We start from the raw sequence: 19,738 nt of genomic DNA on the forward strand, positions 1-19,738 counted from the left end.
CTATACTACTCATAAACCCTATTCTACTCATTCTGTTCTGCATATGGCAGATACTATGATATCCAGCACAAATCCTATACCACTCATTCTATTCTGCATCTTGCACATGGCTTCAATGACTGTGGTACTACTTCAATTTCTTGACTCTACCGTGGAGCCCTGAGTAATACATTCAGTAGAATCCACGGTCTGAATGATGGGTTCTGATCCTTCCCTCAGCCTGCAGCAAGTAGCTGAGCAGTGAGCATCTGAGATGCTGCTCCTGGCCCACCAATGAGCAGTAGAGAAGACAGCGGATACGCTGCTCAACTGTGATGGCTGGTAAGCTAGCTAGATTACATGTACTTTCAGCCTAGGATGGGTTTATCAGAACATTGCCCTCTCATACAACAAGGAGCATCCGTGCAAAGCTACCTGTTCTAGTCTATATTATAATGCTCACTGTACTAGTATATAACTCTAAACTACACCATTGCATTGAGACCATTCTATATTGTGATTCTATTGCATACTGTAACTTATTCTATACTGTAAAGCACTCTGCTGTGCTAAGGCTCCACTTGACCATTCTGGCCTAGCAAATGATCAATACCACTTTCATATCTCTTTACTAAGCCCTTATCAAGCATAAACTCTGTGTTTCTTTTTTTTTTTTTTTGGTATTACTTCTTTTCATGCTGGTACCAGGGCTTGATTTCAGAGTCTCACATTCTCACTTGATGTCCTGGCTGGTGCATTACCATTTGAACCATGGTAGACGGTTACATGGTTACATGGAGACGGAGTCTTGCAGGCTTTTCTGCACAGGATGACTTTGAATCAACATGATTTTCTAGCAAAGGAAAGGAAAAGGTCTCCAGTGTGTCCCAGTACCTACAACTGACACACGCTAACCATGTGTGCTGTATGCACCGCTCAACCTCCTGAATTCAAGGAATGAGAGTAAGATCAACAGCAGTAAAGACAGAGTAGATTCCAGAACCACAGCTGACAGCAGAACACAAGTCCAACCTCACACACAAAGACACACAAAGACAGAGAGATGACACACCATAAATAGCATGGAACTTAAGATCCCATGGTAAAAATAGCAATAGGCTCTACTAATAACTACAGCTTTAAAAAGAAAAAAAAGCAGGGAGGGAGGTTTTCACATGAGCCACTTGGAAAGCAGCTGGGTCTCCCACTGGTCACTAATTGACTTTAATGCTGCAGACTTTTATGGAGAGAAAATGCATCTGAGAACAGCGGTCCCTGCCCTGGTAAAACCAACAGGAAAATGGAGGAAACAGAAATGGCGGTCTGCACTGGAAAGCAGCTTCCGTGTCAGCAAGCTACTCTGAGTCTGTGGAAATTGGAGCCAGATGTCAGTGAATACAACACTAATTATTACCCAGACCCCCTGGCAAGGATCACCATTTAACTGGGTGTGATTATGCACAGCATTTTCTCCTGTGCCTAGGGAATCCTTCCCAAAGCTCATATTTTTATGACAACATGTCTAATACTCCTGCACTCATTTAAAATACATTTAACCCCCACAATGACTACAGACACATATGTCGCTTAACTTCGGGGGTATTTAAGTAATGGCTGAAGGTTCACGACCCCTGTCCCTTCCTGAGAGGAAAAGCAGGAAGCGGGGATGCACTATCTAATAAGATATCCATCCCATGAGCACTCCACGAGCCAAACGAGCACACCCACGTGCAAATATGCTTACGCACACTGATATGCACACAGCACACACACGCGTGTGCACACATATTGCAGATATCCACATACGTATACACATGTAAACACAAATACACAAAACCATTGCACGCATACACGTGTGCGTGTGACAACGTGCAAACATTCACACATGCATGCACATTCCTGTTCAAGTGCACACAATACTCATGCCTGCACATGCATGAACACATGGATACAGTCACACTGCACACAGAAGATCACATACACAAAACGCACACACACCGGCGCACACAGGACACTCACATATATACAAACATCGTTCAAAGGAAGCCAATTATTCAATTCTACAAAAAGGAATACGTGCCGGGTGCAATGGCTCACACCTGTAAATCCTAGCTACCCAGGAGGCTGACCTCTGAGGATCAAGGTTCAAAGCCATCCTGGGAACTAAAGTCCCTTAGACTCTTATCTCCAATTAATCACCAGAAAGCCGGAAGTGATGCTGTGGCTCAAGGGGGAGGGAGGAAGCCTTGAGCTGAAGAGCTCAGGGACAGCACCCAGGCCCAGAGTTCAAGTCCCAAGACAGACAAAAAAAAAAAAAGGAATATGTACTTTGAATGTCCTTCTGGGAATTAGTGAGCCTACCCCAGCACTCCCCTCTCCCCTCTCTAGCTTAAATAAGGAAGCCTCACACATAAATACATAACCCATGAATATTTGTGTACAATCCATGCCCAAACACATGGAATATACAAAGGCCAATGTACGAAGAACCTCTGCTGTAACAGAGCTCTCCAAATTTGACCAACTCCTGCTAATTAGAGTCAGAGTCAGCAAAGACACACATTCAACCTCGGATGAATATCCTCTTTCTTCAAGTGACCACAGTGGCAACAGAACTGTAAGACAGCGCTGTTAATATGGCAGCACTCATTCACTCCAACTTCCTGGGATCTGACCCACTTCTAACATTTTTTTCTGTCTGAGTGATTTCCTTCTGACTAAAATCATGAGATAATTCCTTCCCTTCCTGCTTTTTCTTTCCATGCCCTTTTCTCGCTACCCTTTCATCATCTTGGAAACTAAATCATAGTTGTCAAAATGGAAGGCAAAGAAACAGCCTCGGGAGACAATACCACAGCAGAATGAAGCAGAGAAGAAAAAGGTTCTTTATGGAAATGTATTCTTTACAAAAGGTAAAGAAGGCTAGGCTCCCTCTCAGGGCAGAAGCTAATCAAGGGAAGAAATGGAAGGACCGAATCTTAGGAAGGAGAAGCGTAGATCTCAGGTCTCTGTGCATAAAACAAAGATTCAATGCTTTTGTTTCCCATCTCATAAAGCTGCAGGAAAGGAAAACAGAACAGAAAAAAGGAAAACAGAACAGAGTAGACTCAAGAGAAGCAGGATAACTTTTAAAATGTGGATCTGCGTTTCCAGGGTACCATGAGGACATGTTCAAGTACAAGGAAGCAAATTTGTAAGAGAGAGCTAGAAAGCTCCCATAAAGTTATTAGACTTCAGACTTGTAAGGAAAACAAATAACATCATTCTAGCAGCTTGGGTCAGGTGTTCTGACTTCAAATACTCAGAATACTAAGAATAGCCACCACGCTAGAATTCCACTACGAGGTGCTCAAAACATAACCCATGTAGTGTGACCAAGGATTCCTGTAACCTCATTTCTAGGAATCTAATTTTAAACATGTTCACAGTGAACGTATCACAAAAAACATAATGTGCCAAATGCTGTAATGCAAGTGCTAAAGAAAAAAAAAGAAAAAGAAAAGAAAAAAAAACACCTATCCAAAAATAAAAGTAACATTTCAGGCAGAAATCCCAGAATGTGAAGAACACAAGTTATACTCCTGAAGCTCTTTAAAAGCTTTATTTTTTTTTCATCTACCCTCACCACCATCTTAAAATAATGACAGGGGAACAGTCCATCCATCGATTGAATACTTCTATATTATCACCCTCGATGCCTCAGCACTCCAGCGTGGCCACTCGGGGCTTTGCCTGAGCACTCAACGAATGGACTTAGAGTCAAAGTACACAGGTCCTAGCAATTCCCTCCCTTCCAAACACTGACTGTTTTCCTTTTCTCTCCAATTTTCCATCTGAAGTATGGTGTGTGAGAATGTGGGGCTCCCCATTGGACCTCCGGGCCTCTGCACGGTACATGTAATTCGTAAGGGAGGTTGTAAGCCACCACATTCACACACGTGTGTGCGCACACACACACTTGTATTTTATATATGCAGAATGGAGTCATACCACTTAGGAAGTATACACGACACCCCGAAACCCAAAGTGTCAGTGAGTCAAGCTTACTTCCACAAGACTCATAGGGAAACACATCACACGATGATTGTTCCCAAGCTGGTGGAGGCTCCTCTGCAGCTCCAACCAACAACACGCTAAGGCTTAGTCATCCACAGAAAGCCGAAATCAAAGAACGCGATGTTCTGGAAAGCACCGAGCACACACTACTAGATTGGAGGGTGCTTCAGAACTTTCTGTGGGCTTCAGTAAGTGGATTGCTTTGTGAATCTAGAATAACAACTCATGAACAAAAACAGGAAAAATATCACATCCATTCCTGGCAACCTGGCCTGGTGATTTCTCCCTTTCCTTCAGCCTCCCTGCTCCCTGGCTTCTCTCTCCAGGCCCCTCCCCTACACCACATTGTCTTCATGTTGCTCGTCGTGAGAGAAGCAACACACTTCAATGCAGATGGATACCAGCTCCTGGCTCTGTCTCACCTCCCTTCGTGTCCAGGAGAGGACTGGCCTGAGTTAAATGTCAACAAGAAAACATGTGTTGGATACTAGTAACTAGCAAATCCCCAATCCAATCACCCGAACGTGGAACACTGGAGCTCACTTTGAAAAAGGAAAGACAAACTTGAAAGATGTAGATTTCCTTAATACAACAGAAAATAAGCACCTCGTCCTGTTCTCTGTTCTCTGAGTTCTCTCCATCGGCATTCCCTCCCTTTATGCGTTGACTTATAAAGCACACAAACACGCCTGAACTGCATGTTACTGTTATCAACTAGTGAACTTCACTCAACAACAAAACCCATCATTGGTTTTATACACTGTATAGGCGGTACTTACTGAACTGAGAAGAAGTTTTGGAAATGGGGAGTAAGTAACAAATAATTACATACTCTAACGTAAGTTTTAAGCCTGTGAATGCAGTAAGAACTTCACATAGCATGAGAAATGTTATTTTATTTTTTGGCCAGTCCTGGGCTTGGGCTCAGGGCCTGAGCACTGTCCTTGGACTTTCCCAAGGCTAGAGCTCTACCACTTGAGCCTCAGCACCACTTCTGGCTTTTTCCTATATATGTGGTACTGAGGAATCAAACTCCGGTCTTCGTGCATGCTAGGCAAGCACTCTACCACTAGGCCAAACTCCCGGCCCAAGAAATGTTATTTTAATAATTCCAAAAAACTTCATATAAAAATACTAAATAAACCACTTATGAGTTACAGATTTTCAAAAGAAAAATGATCTACATGGTTTTTCTGAAGCCTCTGGGTTTTCTACAAGCAGTTATGAAGCCAGAGTTGTCACCAGCACGTGACAAGGAGCTAAGTCTACAGACATGCCAACTTTGTCTGCCTCCCAGATGGCAAACCCTGCCTCTCAAACAACAGCCTGGGGTTCAAATATTGGGGAACCCTCAGTAGGGCTTCATATTACTCTCCTGTTTAGTAGCTTTCCAGATTAAAAAACAAAACTGAAGCAGATAAAATAAATGAAAGCAAAAGTTAATTTATTTATTTATTTGCCAGTCCCGGGGCTTAAGCTCAGGCCTGAGCACTGTCCTTGGGCTTTCTCTACCACGTGAGCCACAGCACCATTTCTGTCTTTTGCTATGTATGTGGTACTGCGGAATCTAACCTGAGTCTTCATGCATGCTAGGCAAGCACTCTACCACTAGGTCAAACTCTCAGCCCAAAAGCTTAAAAACATTTTTTTTAACTAAACAGACAGGCCTACCTGTAACGGTGTCTGATGCTCAGAAACACTCCACAAATCTGACACGGAATCATTTATCCCTGGACATAAGCTACTGTTACAAGGTAAATAATGCAGTGGGAACCATCAAACATGGACCTTCTCCTCCCTCCATGGACAAGTCTTCGCCTTAGGATCTACCCCACCACAAGTGCGGGATGCCGCCAGAGACCTGAGAAGTGGAATTGTTTCTGCCCTTCTTTCTTCCTCGTGGCTACCCTAGAGAAAGGAAGACCCAGTAGAGTACTTTATTCTGGGCAATCAGTGCAGACCAAAATCTGTATTACTTAAGTAATTCTGGAATTTAGTTTTTCTCAAACTGACCTTTACATACTCCCTTTTCTGCTGGAAATGCTAAAGAAAGAAAAAAAACTCAAAGTGCATATAATATTCATGCAAACAGAAGTCGGGATATCTGGTTCAAGGGGGCAGAGCTTTAACGTTACAGAAGAAAATACCAGCATTGTCTCGCCTTGTGCTTTTTCACTCAGATGCCCTGCTATGGAGAGTTGGTAAGACTCAGGGCTGCTAGCTACACGGAGATGCTGGGAGACTGACTCGGGGCAGGAGACTTGGCACCTGGGAGCGGGTTTTTCGGGTGATGGCAGGAAGTGGCCAAGTTTCTGTAAGACAGGTGAAAAGGTGTCCTGGAGACCTTGGCATCTCTCCAGTGGCGACGGCAGCAGAGGAAACCGCTCGCTGGGTGTGCCAGGAGAGCAGGGCGGGGTCTGTACCTGTTATCTCTAAAAGATGGCAACTAGTCCCACCTCCCAGATCCTCCCCTTGAGGGGTGGGGGCCGGGACAAGTGTACACTGTGTTCTGCTACAAGCCAGCTTCTCAGCAAGCCTGGTGGCTAATCAAGTCATGAGTCTGACAAAATTAGATACTTGGTTGTGTGCAGTAGGTGACTGGGAGGGCTTTAACCCCTCCTCACCGCAGTGAGAAGAGCCAAGCCCCATCAAGGAAACGACTAAGACCCCGGTGAGGGAGAGGTTTACAGCGGAGCTTGAAAGATGCGTCAGGGACATACCAAAGCAGCCATGCTCTGAGACAGGATGGGTCGCAGCTTACCTGCAACATCTGTACCAGAAACTCAGTGACCCCAGAGAAACACAGCGTGAGCCCGCAGGACTCTCCTCAGCTCACTCCAGGGCAGAAGCTAGAAGCTTCTCTTCTCCATGTACCACCCTCTAGTGTGCCATAGAGAGAGGGCTGCCCCTTCCACCCCTAATCTTCTAGTAACAGGAAATTAATAGCAACTTCAAGAAAAAGAGACCCTAACGTTCTGACCTGGAAAGCCAGAACTAAAATGTAAGACATGATGTGTTCTAGCTAAAAGGCAGATCCACACAAGGAAGTTTTTCTCTCATTAAAAAAAAGAAAAAAATAGCCAGTATTAGTTCCACAGGCCAGACACTTAAAGATTTAACCATTCATCAAAGCAACAGAATCTGGGCTCCAGTGGCTCACACCTATAATCCTAGTTACTCAGGAGACTGAGGTCTGAGAACTGACGTTGGAAGCTAGTCTAAGCAGAAAAGTCCCCGGGACTCCAATCTCCAATGAGCCAGCAAGAAGCTGGAAGTGGAGGTGTGGCTGAAGCAGTAGAGCGCCCGCAGAGTTCAAGCCCCTGTAGTGGTACACACACAGGACAGACAGCCCACAGACACCGTGGCTTCCGCTGCAAAACCTGGCCTTTGATCCCTCTGCAGACCTTAAAGTCCCACACCCTGCACCCCAGGATCCCAGAACCCTGCCCGCTCACCCCTCAGCCCAGCCTTGACCCAGCTGCTTCTCTGAACATCCTGCCAAGCCCATTCTTCTGACACTGAGCTCTACAGACTTACAGTAGGTCCTGCTGAATTACTTGTTATTGTTGTTGTTGTTTTCTGTCTCTCTCTGGCTCTCCTGAATTTCTCAAATGCTATGCCTCAGCTCTTTCTGGATTATAAAACAGGTTGCTCTCATGCCACGGTGTCTAATACTCAGCTTCACTCAAAAATCTACTAAGGAAATAAATGCTTCAGGAAAAGAGGTAATTTAAAAGCTCGCATATGGCAAAAGCAATCTCTAACGAAATCAATTACGATCAGACGTAATTGTACTAGGTGTAAGGTGAATGCATGCATGCATGCAAGCACACACACACACACAACTGCACCAAAGAACACATCAACATGCAAAAACATGTTCACCGAAGAGCCTACTGCATTTTATATTAAACAAATGGTAAACAACAACATAACAAATCTACCTAATCTAAATCTTTCGAGGCTATTTTTAGTGCCAAAGCAATTACCCTTCAAGCAAGTGTCTCCTGTAGGAAATGGCAGACACTGTAAGTATAAATCAGAGAATGATACAAACTGAATTTTCAGGGAATGACAAAAGTCTGAGGATAAAAACATGGGAGAAAATGACGCAACAAGGAATCTGGGGTGTGAAGTGAGGTGACAAGTGACATTGAATATGTAACTCTGGTTATCATCTCAGAAAAAACAAGCTTGGTCTCAGAGACCAGGAGCAAGAGTGTAGAACCACTTTAGGCTGTGAAAACAAACTGAAAAACAAAACTGATTCACAGTGCACTGTAATGATCAGATACAGATAATCAAATTAATATTATCCACTAAAGTCAAATTGCATCTTCCTTTAAGATTGGGTTATTATGCAAATAAGGAGAGGCTGTAGATTTAAAACACTTAAATGGGCCAATATCTTGTTTTCCTGAATTTCTGATTGCCATGGTACCAGCTGAGACAAGACCGAGTAGCTTTTTACAGCTTAGGGAACAGGTGCAGTCATAAATATGCAAAAACTATCCAGAGACAATTAATATTCCATGCTTTATGTTTAAGCTTGTCACGTGACTTACAGGATGTGGGACACATTCACACTACTTTTTACAAAGATGTCCAATGTAAACACATAGTACAAAAAAACTATCTACATTTTGCAATTTATTTGGCAAGGAAAGTCCTTAGGGGTTCCTGATATTAGACTACCCATCTTTTATTAATGATAAGCTACACATTTTCTGACTGAGGAATCAGGAAGTCACTATGGCCTAACGACTATACTCAGCCAACCCATGTGGAAGGAAAAATACACATGAACACACAGATATACACAGACAGATTCAGATAGATGAATTCCAAATTCTAATGCAAACAGAATAAGTGAGGATGAGGTAGGGTATGCGTCAGAATGAAGACGCGCATTCTAAAATCTCTCTTATGACAATCTCCCATGATGACACTCTGCCACCTCAAAGTCTTCCCCAGCCTCCACATAATCAGTTCTACCAATATTTACATGGTGCCAAGATTAAGGACTTTCATTTAGCCAGGTGTCCGTGGCTCACACTTGTAAAAATCCTCGCTACTCAGGAGGCTGAGAGCGAAGGATCACAGTTCAAAACTAGCCCAGGCAGAAAATCTGTGAGAGTCTTATCTCCAAAAAAAAATCACACAAAAGAATTAAAAAGCTAGAAGCAGAGCTGTAGCTCAAGTGGCAGAATACTGAAAAAGCTGAAAAAGCTCAGGGACAATGCCCAGGCCCTGAGTTCAAGATAAAGATTGGCAAAAATAAACTTTCATTTACATATCGTAAGTAAACAGGTTCTTTAATAATTAGATTATATTTCACAATTGCAGGTAATCACTAAATAGCTTCCTCTCAAATATCTAAAAGTAAACATCAGATAACAACGCAAGCCAGGATCCTGCCAACTTTATTAAGCAAATTATAGTTATAAAAATTAAGTATCTTTCTGACGCTACATTTTCCAAAAATATCCCTCATAGAGTACCAAAAATAGACTTGGACAATTATGCCGAGGTAGAAAAGATGTCATTTAGGATATATCAAAGTAAATATATAAAAACAAGAGAGAAAGAGAAAGAAAGAGAAACGGTTTGCTTCTTTCTTTGGATGAGCTTAATTTGTTTCACAGTGTTAGGCCTCAAGCAGGAGAAACTCAAAGCTGAGCTTGAACTTGAGGCAGCGGCAGCAGCAGGAAAAAATGAGGGCAAGCCATGCCGAGATTTCCACAGAACCCAGCCACGTGACCCTGGGCTAGACTCACTTCAGCTCTCAGAAGGTGCTATCCTGCTGTGAAACAGACCATACTCAGTTTCTAGGAGATGTGCAACGGATAAGAGGTGACAAGAAATAGTCTGGCAGGGTCCCAGATGTGGATGGGGATACCAGAGTTTGTTCACACCAATCAGAAACATCTGGTTTTAAAGGCCCAGTTAGCTAGACACATCCCCATATTCAGAGCTTCCAGGAAGCCAAAGCAGGAGAACTGACCCCAGGAATTCAAGGCCAGCTGGGACAATGAAGAGGGAACCCACCAAAGAATACTATGTCTATACAGGAAATTCTTTGTATATGTAGGAGTATTATCCAGATGTAGAAAAACAGCATCGTGAAGCCATTAAAAATGGTTTTTAAAGGGGAAGAAGTGGGCAAGGAGGCTAGGAAGAGTAACACAGATGGGTGAATTCTATCAAAGTACATGATAGGCACCCATGTAAATGTCACAATGAAACCACTTTGTATTATTAATGTATGCCAACGAAAACTTTTTTTCCTCAGAAAAGTCCTCCTTATCCATTCTCTGTTCCTTCCAGGACTCCATTCTGGGGGAGGGGAGCACTGTTCTGCCCATCAGGCATGGCCCCTATCCCTCCATGCACTGGACGTCGCTACTGGACTGAGAGGCACTTAATGCAGAGCAAAAGCACTCTGCACAAGACAACTACAAATTGATTGCCTCGGAAGTGATTGGTGGCCACTTAAAAATGATCACAATCGTTCTGGCGAGGCTGAGGGAAGCTTCAGGAGGTCATCCTTTTCCTGGAGGAACACTGAAGAGGCGATTCCTGGAACCTCATTTAAAATCGGGTTTCCCAGAAACAATAGAACCAAGAATTTACACTACCGTCTCTCCACCAAAAAGTAAGAATTGTGATCCAACTATATCACGCCCAGCCATTTGGTTCTAAAGGATGCTGTGGTACAGAAAAGTTAACCCCAATGGGTTACATTTCCCTCTATCTTCCATGAAAAACATTCAAAGGTTTCAAACACAAAAGGAAGCGTAAAGGGTACCCTATTATCTGCCCCCTGCATCACAGGCTAGATTTTAAAGGTAAACTTCTAGGGGTAGCTGGCTGAGAAAAGATATAGCACATGCTTCTCTGCATTACAGTCCCCTGGGACTGAAATGTGGGCTTTACTACACCCTGCCCCCACGACTTGGTGGTCAGTAAGAAATCCTCGCTTCTGTGATTCACCCTCTATCTAACACACAGAATGACCACAAGTCCAGACGCCCTCTTCAAGGTTAGAGCCCCTAGCTCAGTGAGGTGGTCTGTTATCTGAGTTGATGTTTCCAGAAACCAGATTACCTGTGTTTGCTTACCCCTAACCATCGCAAACCCTGCCTCTTCAGCGGCGCATCTCCTGGGAAAGTTGGTCTTTGTTTTACTCAGTGCCAGGGATTGGACTAAAAGCGATCACCATAAAAGCTGCTGAAAACCACAGACACCATGCCATCAGGTTTCTTCTCCATCTCCATCTCAAGAATGCTGTTCCTAATACACAGCAATCATCTGCTCTGTCCTTGCTGATCTACCGACCTTGAGCTTCCACGAAGGGTACCTTCTACAGCCCCACTGCTGATGCAATCAGCTCCTGGCTGAGCGCCTGCGGCCCTCAAGGACAGGGGTTCAAGTCTCCCCTGGACAACAGAAGCCGCCTGCCTGCTCCACCCAACGATACGCTCAGTGCCTGGGGCAGAGCAGAACTGCGGCTGGCTTCAGCTATATCTCCACGACATCAGTTGACGGGGTAGTCAGAACATTCTCAAAACTCAATCCAGCTTTCATGATGACAAAAGATCTTTTCAGAAAGCAGAGGATCATAAGCCTAAATAGGAAGCCTTCCGCTGTTTAAAATCAGGTTGAAACTACCTGTGTTCAGAGGAAAAGAAAAGAAGACAATGAACAAAAAGCTACCTCGAACAAACACTGATAAGGAACGACCAAGTAAACTGACTAAAAACCCATGCCAAAGTCACAGGAGGTTAAAGGACTGCAAAACATGTGTCCTGATTCAAACTAGGAGGGGTGACGTGTTCACATATAACATTCATATGTGTAGACATGTATATTCACATGTCACATGTTTATAATTTTAGAATTCTATTCCTTCTTAAACAGAGGAAGAGGTGTGATTAACTAACCATATAATTCGGTTATAAATAAAGAGCCACTGTGCCCACAGGTAAATATGAAAAAAATGCTTCTCCAAGATGTCGAGGGAATCCAGTTGGGACCTGGCCAGTGGTCTCCCATCTTTTAGGACACAGAACATTTGTTTTCCCAAGTTAATAAGAGAGGAAAGATGTTAAACCATCAGCCCATAAGAACATCAGTCCAGCGCACTACCAATCACAGAATGTCTCCAGTACCACCGGATCTTCAGGAATTCCTTTCTGAGTTTTCAGACCTACTATGCAAAGCTCTTGAGGAATGAAGTCTCTCTGTCCATAATTCCCTCAGCACAGTGTACTACCCACGATATCCGAAACAATGAAACAGAGGAAGAGGGACTTATTATCGTTTTCAGTCTTATCACGCTGCATCTTAGCATTTTTCCTCCTTCTTTAAAAAGGGTTTATTACAGCTAATTCCACAATTGGACAGTGAGGAAAAAAGAGGCTTTTGGAATGTGTGTGCAGTCAGAAGAGCTTAAGTAGTCATTCCTCTGCAGGCTGACTTGGACCGTCTTGAGCCACACCCCCTGGAATTGCTAGTTCAAGCCTCTTCTTGAAGAGTGCTACTTATTATCATCACAAACAAATGTGTGCAATTATTTCTTTGAGACAGGACAAGTTTTTGACCCTCAGCAGAAAAGGCAACAATAAAAGGTAACCTCTATGCGGGTCGTGAACACATGCACGCACACACACTCGGAAAATTAAGGCCAGCAACACTGAGTCAGAAAGGGTCAGAAAGGGAAAGTAGAACTGAGAAAAGTGAGCCAACAATAAACATCTGAAACCCTATCACACCTCCCAACAGCGCTGTCCACATTACAAAAAAATAATGAAATGTCTCATCTTCCCAGAATAAATGCCAACACGCAAGACTAAATAAAACAACTGTAACCAGGAGTTGTTGGGTTTTTTTAAATGTGCCTGAGGGATTTTGAGAACTCAAAATGATCTTAATAAAATGACTAGGATTTGAACTGGTGAGTCAGATGATATACATGACATCAAAACTAAGACTATTCAATACATTCTCTTTTCAATTCAGAAGAATGCTACACCTCATCTCATAAATCACTGCTTTAAAAAGACCAGTTCTAAAAAAAGAGACAACCCATTTGAAAAAAGCTAGGAGGAAGGAGGCAAAAAAGTGACTCATAACATCCAACAGCTTTGAGCCTCCAAACCATAACAAGAATTTAGAACTAGTGGGTCCTGTATGAAGCAAAACAGAGACATTGTCAAGCTTTAACCTCATAAAATTCAGGCCTACGTGGCATGGTTATAACACTGTAAATGTGTTACAATCATTCAGGGTGTGAGTGTGTGAGTGTGTGTGTGTGTATGTGCGTATGTGTTTAACAGACATATAGTTTCCTGGCTAAATTTGACATTTGCATTTATCAGGATTCAACCCCACTATTTCCATAACTCTGAAGAACTCTTAAATTTCAAGTCTACATATTTAAAATCCTACTTACAGCAGGCTGTCAATTCACAGATCTTTACTGTATATAGTATAGATGTCCTCTATACTTAAGTATAGACAGCAATGTTGTAAATTTATTGTGTGGAATCGTCCCTCTTCATCCACCACAATATTTATGGTTGCCCATGACAACCTGCAGATGGATTTAACAAAGTAAACAAGTGTTGACAAATGTGAGGGCCTGATTCTAATGGAGTAGCTTAATGAAGCATCCCATCGTGTTCCTGCATCTCTTAACCCTTTCCTTCCTCTTCTTCACAGTGCAATAAATGATCAGGACTGGGAGAAAAAAAAAAATCTGTCTATACACTTTTCTGGGAATGTTTCCAATGAAATAGCTTCAATTTGGGGGTGTCATGAGACACACCCGAGTCCTCGGCTGAGGCCATCAGTGGAGGACCTGAAGTGGGCACAGAGGTGCCCCACCCTGTGTGTAGCAATGGTATCTGCAAGGAAAGCCCAGGAGCTGGGAACATTGGGGACACATTGAAGTTCTAGAGCGACCCAGTGCCCAAAGACCCCGTATCTTCCAGACTCCTCAGACTTCACTCACTGGCATAGGTGTCTAAGCTGCAGGTAAGTCACTTGTCCACACAAGGGAAGAACTTTTCCTCACGCCATTTCTCCCCACTGAGAAAATGTCAAGCTGGGCTCTATGATGAAACCTAACTAAGAGCTGAAGTGACCTGGTGTGCTAACAAAGCAGTGTGGGAACCAAGCAACTCCCTTCAGAGGAAGTTAGGATGTTAGTAAGGATGTGACACACTGACAACTTAACATTCACAACAGTGACAGCAAAGGTGTGTGGATTTTAAGAGACTGCCCCCCTGCAGTTTTCATCGGCTACATCACAAGGCAGTTTCCTTGAGTTCAGTCCAACAGAATTCAACCTTACCCAGGCAGACATGGGAGCACATGGCCGCCCAGCCACTTGGAAGCTGAGGAAGAGAATTCCTTGAGTGCAGACATTTAGAAGGCAGGCTGAGCCACACATCCCTTCATCCCCGCTGAGCAGTGAAAGAGGCTCCTATGGCAGAACCTTAGAGGCCAAGGATATAAAGGCAAAGACCACAAAGCAACTGACTAGTGACAAATGCATCGTAGATTTCAACTGCTCAATTTGCTGTGTATCTTTTTTTTTAAATAAAAACTTGATTAGGCCATGCCATTTCCTCCCCAACGTGCACTGACAATATCCCCACGTAAAGTTTTTATTTTCTTTGAGACAAATCATGTTTATTCACATAGTAATAGAATTATTTTGGGCCTGTCAAAGCCAAATAAAAAGGGGGACAGGAGTGTGGCCTAGTGGCAGAGTGCTTGCCTAGCATGCATGAAGCCCTGGGGTTCGATTCCCCAGAACCACATACACAGAAAAAGCTGAAAGTAGTACTGTGGCTCAAATGGCAGAGTGCTAGCCTTGAGCAAAACGTGTCCAAGGACAGTGCCCAGGCCCTGAGTTCAAGCCCCAGGACTGACACACACACACAAAAAAAACAAAAACTTTGCACCCTTCTAAAAGTCAAGGAGGGAGGGAGGAGAAGAGGATGGTAAGCTAGGGAAGGAGGGAGAGGGAGGCCTTACCACCCAGCACCTAGCCATCCAGGCCCCCAGCTCTGGTATGACTTCCTCCCCAGCTCACATTCAGGCCCACAAATAGGGGCAGACCCACAATCCCTGGAGCCACATCAGAAAGAGTCTCCAGACATGTGCACCGTGAGGCTGTGCCATACCTGCCATGTCTCCACACAGGGCCCTCTCACATTTGGTGACATCGCTGCCCTATAATGTGGGCCAAGTCCTGCTTCCCCTGGTGCCAGGTGACTGCCAGGGGCAAGAATCAAGAAAGCAACAAATGAACAGAAAGCAAAACTCCAAGTTGTGCAGCCAGGAAGTCAATCTGTGACCCTGCAGCAAACAACCAACAACCCAACCACGTCCAGACACCACGGGCACACGGAACAGCCCGGCAGACAGCGCACACCAGGGCTGGACCAGTGTCTGGAAATCGAGGTGACCCACAGTCCGTTAAAGGTTGGCAGCCAGGTTGAGATTTGCGGAGAATAGTCCACTCTTTTTTTTTCTTTCCACCTATGCCACGTGCTCCGTATGGACTTCTTTTCTCCATCCTCTTCTGTGGAAATACCACCTCTGATTCTCTAATGTTCTCTGAGACAGTCCTAAGACAATGCTAACCAACCCATTAAACGACTCCCTCCACGTGAGTTCTGATTGAAGATAACACCTGAAGGCCGAATATCGGGAGGATTCGAATGGAAAGTCTCGCTTTCTTTGCCAGTGGGGATGTACTGGGGGAGAGGAAACGGTTTCAGTTTCTCCCCGTGGAGAGACGGTCGGGTCTCTCAGTCCCTTGAGCCTGAGGTTTCTGTTAAGCAGCACAGGACAGGATGGTTCACCTAGGCCAGCAGAGCAATTCCAGGTGGGGACAACACAGCACCATCACATCCACCCTTCCTGACGAAGCCACCACTGGTGGAGGGGGCAGAGACTGGAGAGCCACACCGCAGCCTTCCATCCGCTTCGCCCCAGCGTGGCTCCTGTGGACAGAAAGTCCTGCGTGCACACGCGGACGCGCGCGCGGACACGCGCAGGACACGGACATACGCACATACGCGGACACGCGCAGGACACGGACACGCGCGCAGGCCCGGACACCCGCAAGGACACGGACGCGCGCACAGATGCGGACACGCGCACAGATGCGGACACGCACGCCGTCGTGGGGCCACGCATTAAATCCTTAGAAATAGAAATATACGAAGTGGACGCCAGCCCCGGGGTCCGGCTGGGATTTCCCGAGCACCCGGGCCGGCCAGCGCTCCTCCCTCAGACCCGCACTCCCTGGGGCGCGCGGGGAAACTGAGGCAGGCCTGCGCTCACGCGTGCCCCCCCTCCCCCCGGGCTCGGGGTCAGCCAGGTCCCCTGCGTCCTCTTCCCCTAGGGCGGAACCCCAACTCTCCAAGTCCCATCCAGGGGCAGTCACACCATCCTTCAGCCACGGGGGTGGGGGGAGGACGGGGAGGGGGAGGAGGGTGAGGGGGCATGGAGGAGGGGGGGGGAGCCCACGTGAAGTCGCGGCAGCTCCTCTCGCTGCAAACCCTGACCGACACCTCGTCCAGCACCAGGAAAAGTTCACCGTGCTCCGGACGCCAACTCGGTCCGGGCAGCCTCGCCCCGCGCGCCCCGCGCCGGGGACTGGGGAGCCCGGCGTGCGGGCTGCGTCATCGTCATTACTATTAATTATTATTATTGTTATTGTTATTATTATCACCGGCGGCCTGGCGAGGCCCAGGTGAAAGTTATGACAGTGGAGCACATGGTGCAGGGACGCGCCGTGGCCGATCCGCCTGGGGGGGCGGGGTGGGGGGCGGGGAGGCGGGGTGCGAGGCCGGGGTCGTCCCCAGCTCGACCCCCCCCCCGCCGCGGATCCCCACGCCACGCGCGGACAATGGCGCTCGCGTGCCCACGGCGGCGCCCGGCTCCGGGCAGGTCCGATGGCAAAGAAGTCCGGTGACAAGTTCCGCGGGCAATCGGGGCGGCCGGGCAGAGCGGGGGCCGAGCTCGGGCCCCGCCGCAGCGCCGGGGCTCGCGGAGCCGGAGCCGCCGCTCGCCGGGGACAGGGATGGGGACGGGGCCGGGGCCGAGGATGGGGACGGGGACCGGGGATGGGGACGGAGCCGGGGACCGGGCATGGGGCAGGGGCCGGGGCCGGGGACCGGGGATGGGGACGGGGACGGAGACCGGGGCCGGGGACGGGGCCGGGGCCGGGGACGGGGACCGGGCCGCGCTCGCCCGCCCGGCCTCCCGCCCGGGCCCGGCCGCCACGCTCGGCCAGGCCGCCGCCCCGGGGCCGGGTCTCCGCGCCCCCGCCCACCCCGTCCCCGCCGGCCGGGCCCTCGGGTGACAGCGCGGCGCGGCGCGGGCCGGGCCCGGGGAGCGGCGCGGGGGGGCCGTTACCTTCCGACAGCTCCAGCTCCAGCTCGGCCAGGCGGGCCCTCACCTCCAGCGGCAGAGCCATGCCTTCCAGGCTGCGGTCCGCCATGCTCGCCGCGGACGCCCCCGCCCTGCCGGCCTCCTCTTTGTTCGCAGGCGGAGGTCTCGGCGGCCGCTCCCGAGCCCGGAGGACCCGCACCGAGGCGGCGGAGGCGGCGGCGGGCGCGCAGGGATTTCTCCTCCTCCTCCACCTTCTCTTCCTCCTCCTCCTCCTCCTCCACCGCCTCCTCCTCCTCCTCCTCCTCCGATCCTCCCCCTCCGCGCCTCCTCAGCGCGACCCTGCCGCGGCGGCCTCGCGCCCGCTCCGCGCGCCCCCACGCGGGCTCCGGCCGCTCTGCCGCGCTGGCCCGGCGCGGGGATCTGCGGCCGCCGCGGTCACGGCCACGGCCCCTGCTCGCTGCTCCGCGGCCGCCCTGCCCGGCGGGAGCGCCGCTGCGCGCGCACGCCACGGCCGGGGGCGCGCGGGCCGGGAAGGCGGGGGCGCGCGGGCCGGGGACGGCGGGAGCGCGCGGGCCGGGGACGGCGGGAGCGCGCGGGCCGGGGACGGCGAGGGCGCGCGAGCGGGGGCGCGCGGGGGGAGCGGCGGGGGCGCGCGGGACGGCGGGGACGCGCGGGCGGGGGCGGCGGGGCTCCAGGACCTCCTCGGCGGTGGTCAGCAGGCCGGAGAGTGCCGGGACGGGCGGGACCCCTCGCCCAGCCCCACGCCCCGGTGTCCCTCGGGTTTAGGGCCACACAAAGGGGGGAGAAAAGGGGCCAAAGATGATGACCATCATCATCGTCATCGTCTTCACCGTCCGTCCGGAGCCGGGGCTCGACCCCCGCTGACATCCCTCCCAGGGGCGGAGGCCGAGCCCGAGCTCGTCTGCGCGCGGTGATGCCCCGGAGGCCGGGCCTGGGGAGAGGGAGCCGGCGGGAGGGTCCCGGCTGCCCGAGCGCACGGCCGCCGGGGTCCCCGCCCCTCCGCCGGGACGACCGCAGATCCCCACCGCGCGCGCCCGCCGTGCCCGGCTGCGTCCCCGCAGGCCCCCGCCCGGACCAGAGCCGGCCTTGTCTGCCACTCCCCATGACCCTGGCCTGCCCGGGACCCGTCCTCCCCTCTGAGCGGGGGCCGCACCCGCGTCCACCCCCAGACCTCCCGACCCCGCGCCCGCCGACGCCTACGCCAGGCTCCAGCCCGGGATCGAACCCGGTCCCCGGCCCGGCCCCGCACCCCCGCCTTGCTGACCCCCACGGCCCGGTGAACAACTGTCCGCTGTCGCTACCGTCCCTGCCACAGGTGTCCCCGAGCCCAAAAGAACCACCCATCAGACCAGACACAGGCAAGCCGGCCTCAGGCACACCCGTCACCCGGCTAGACAGAAGGAAGGCCAGGCTTCACAGCACCCCGTCACCCACGCTGGACGGAGGGCCAGGCCTCACAGCACCCCGTCACCCACGCTGGACGGAGGGCCAGGCCTCACAGCACCCCGTCACCCACGCTGGACGGAGGGCCAGGCCTCACAGCACCCCATCATCCACACTAGACGGAGGGCCAGGCCTCACAGCACCCCGTCATCCACACTGGACGGAAGGCCCTTTGAGCCCAGAGTTTGAAGCCAGGCTGGACGATATAGGGAGACTCTGTCTCCTCATTACTCTGTGTTTCTTCGTTGACGCAGGCAGATCCCAGAACAAATGCCACTTCTCCAGTGGTCACCTCCTGATTAGAGAGACTCCCTCTCGGCTCTGGAATTACTCACTTCTCCATCTACCCGTTCTCCTGGGAGTCAGCAATTCTTCTGGAGCGTCTCACCTGGCGGCTGGTTTCCCTCACGTTCTTCCACGGGGCTGGGTGACATAATAAGCAGCATATTGTCTGTCACAGAGGTGGAGAGAAGGCCATGCCTCATCTTACCCAGGCCCACCAGTGACCAGCCTTGCAGAAGACTAGACCTGGTGAAAAACCAGGCCACACTTCCATGTGTTGCTAAGAACAGAAGCCCAGGCAGAATCTCCAGGATGGCAGGTACAAAGATGCCAAGACATGATTATTAGAATGAATGGAATGGATTCACCAGAGTTCCCGATTTCTAAAGCTCTTCCCAAAGCCCAAAAATTTCCATTAGGGTCAGAGTTAACTTTTTAAACGGTGGTCAACTGACTATAGCTATCTTTAGAAAACCATGGTGATTGTTTGGGGGGGAGGCCTACACAAATCCGGATTTACTAAAAACCAACAGTATGGTTT

General features: G+C 49.1%; 1 protein-coding gene across 2 annotated transcripts in view; it reads right to left on the reverse strand.

The window, feature by feature from the left end:
* Nucleotides 1-17,723, reverse strand: part of Dip2c (DIP2 acetate--CoA ligase C (putative)) — a 228,832-nt gene extending 211,109 nt beyond the window's left edge. For both annotated transcript variants that reach the window (XM_090318795.1, XM_090318794.1), the window contains exon 1: nt 17,476-17,723. In XM_090318795.1, coding sequence (XP_090174921.1) covers nt 17,476-17,560 — 85 coding nt within the window. In that variant the 5' untranslated portion in view covers nt 17,561-17,723. The remainder of the gene's footprint in view (nt 1-17,475) is intronic.
* Nucleotides 17,724-19,738: the final 2,015 nt, after the last annotated feature.

The sequence above is a fragment of the Megascapheus bottae genome, chromosome 26 (genome assembly GCF_031878675.1).
Source record: "Megascapheus bottae isolate mThoBot1 chromosome 26, mThoBot2.hap1, whole genome shotgun sequence".
NCBI classification, from domain to species: Eukaryota; Metazoa; Chordata; class Mammalia; order Rodentia; family Geomyidae; genus Megascapheus; species Megascapheus bottae.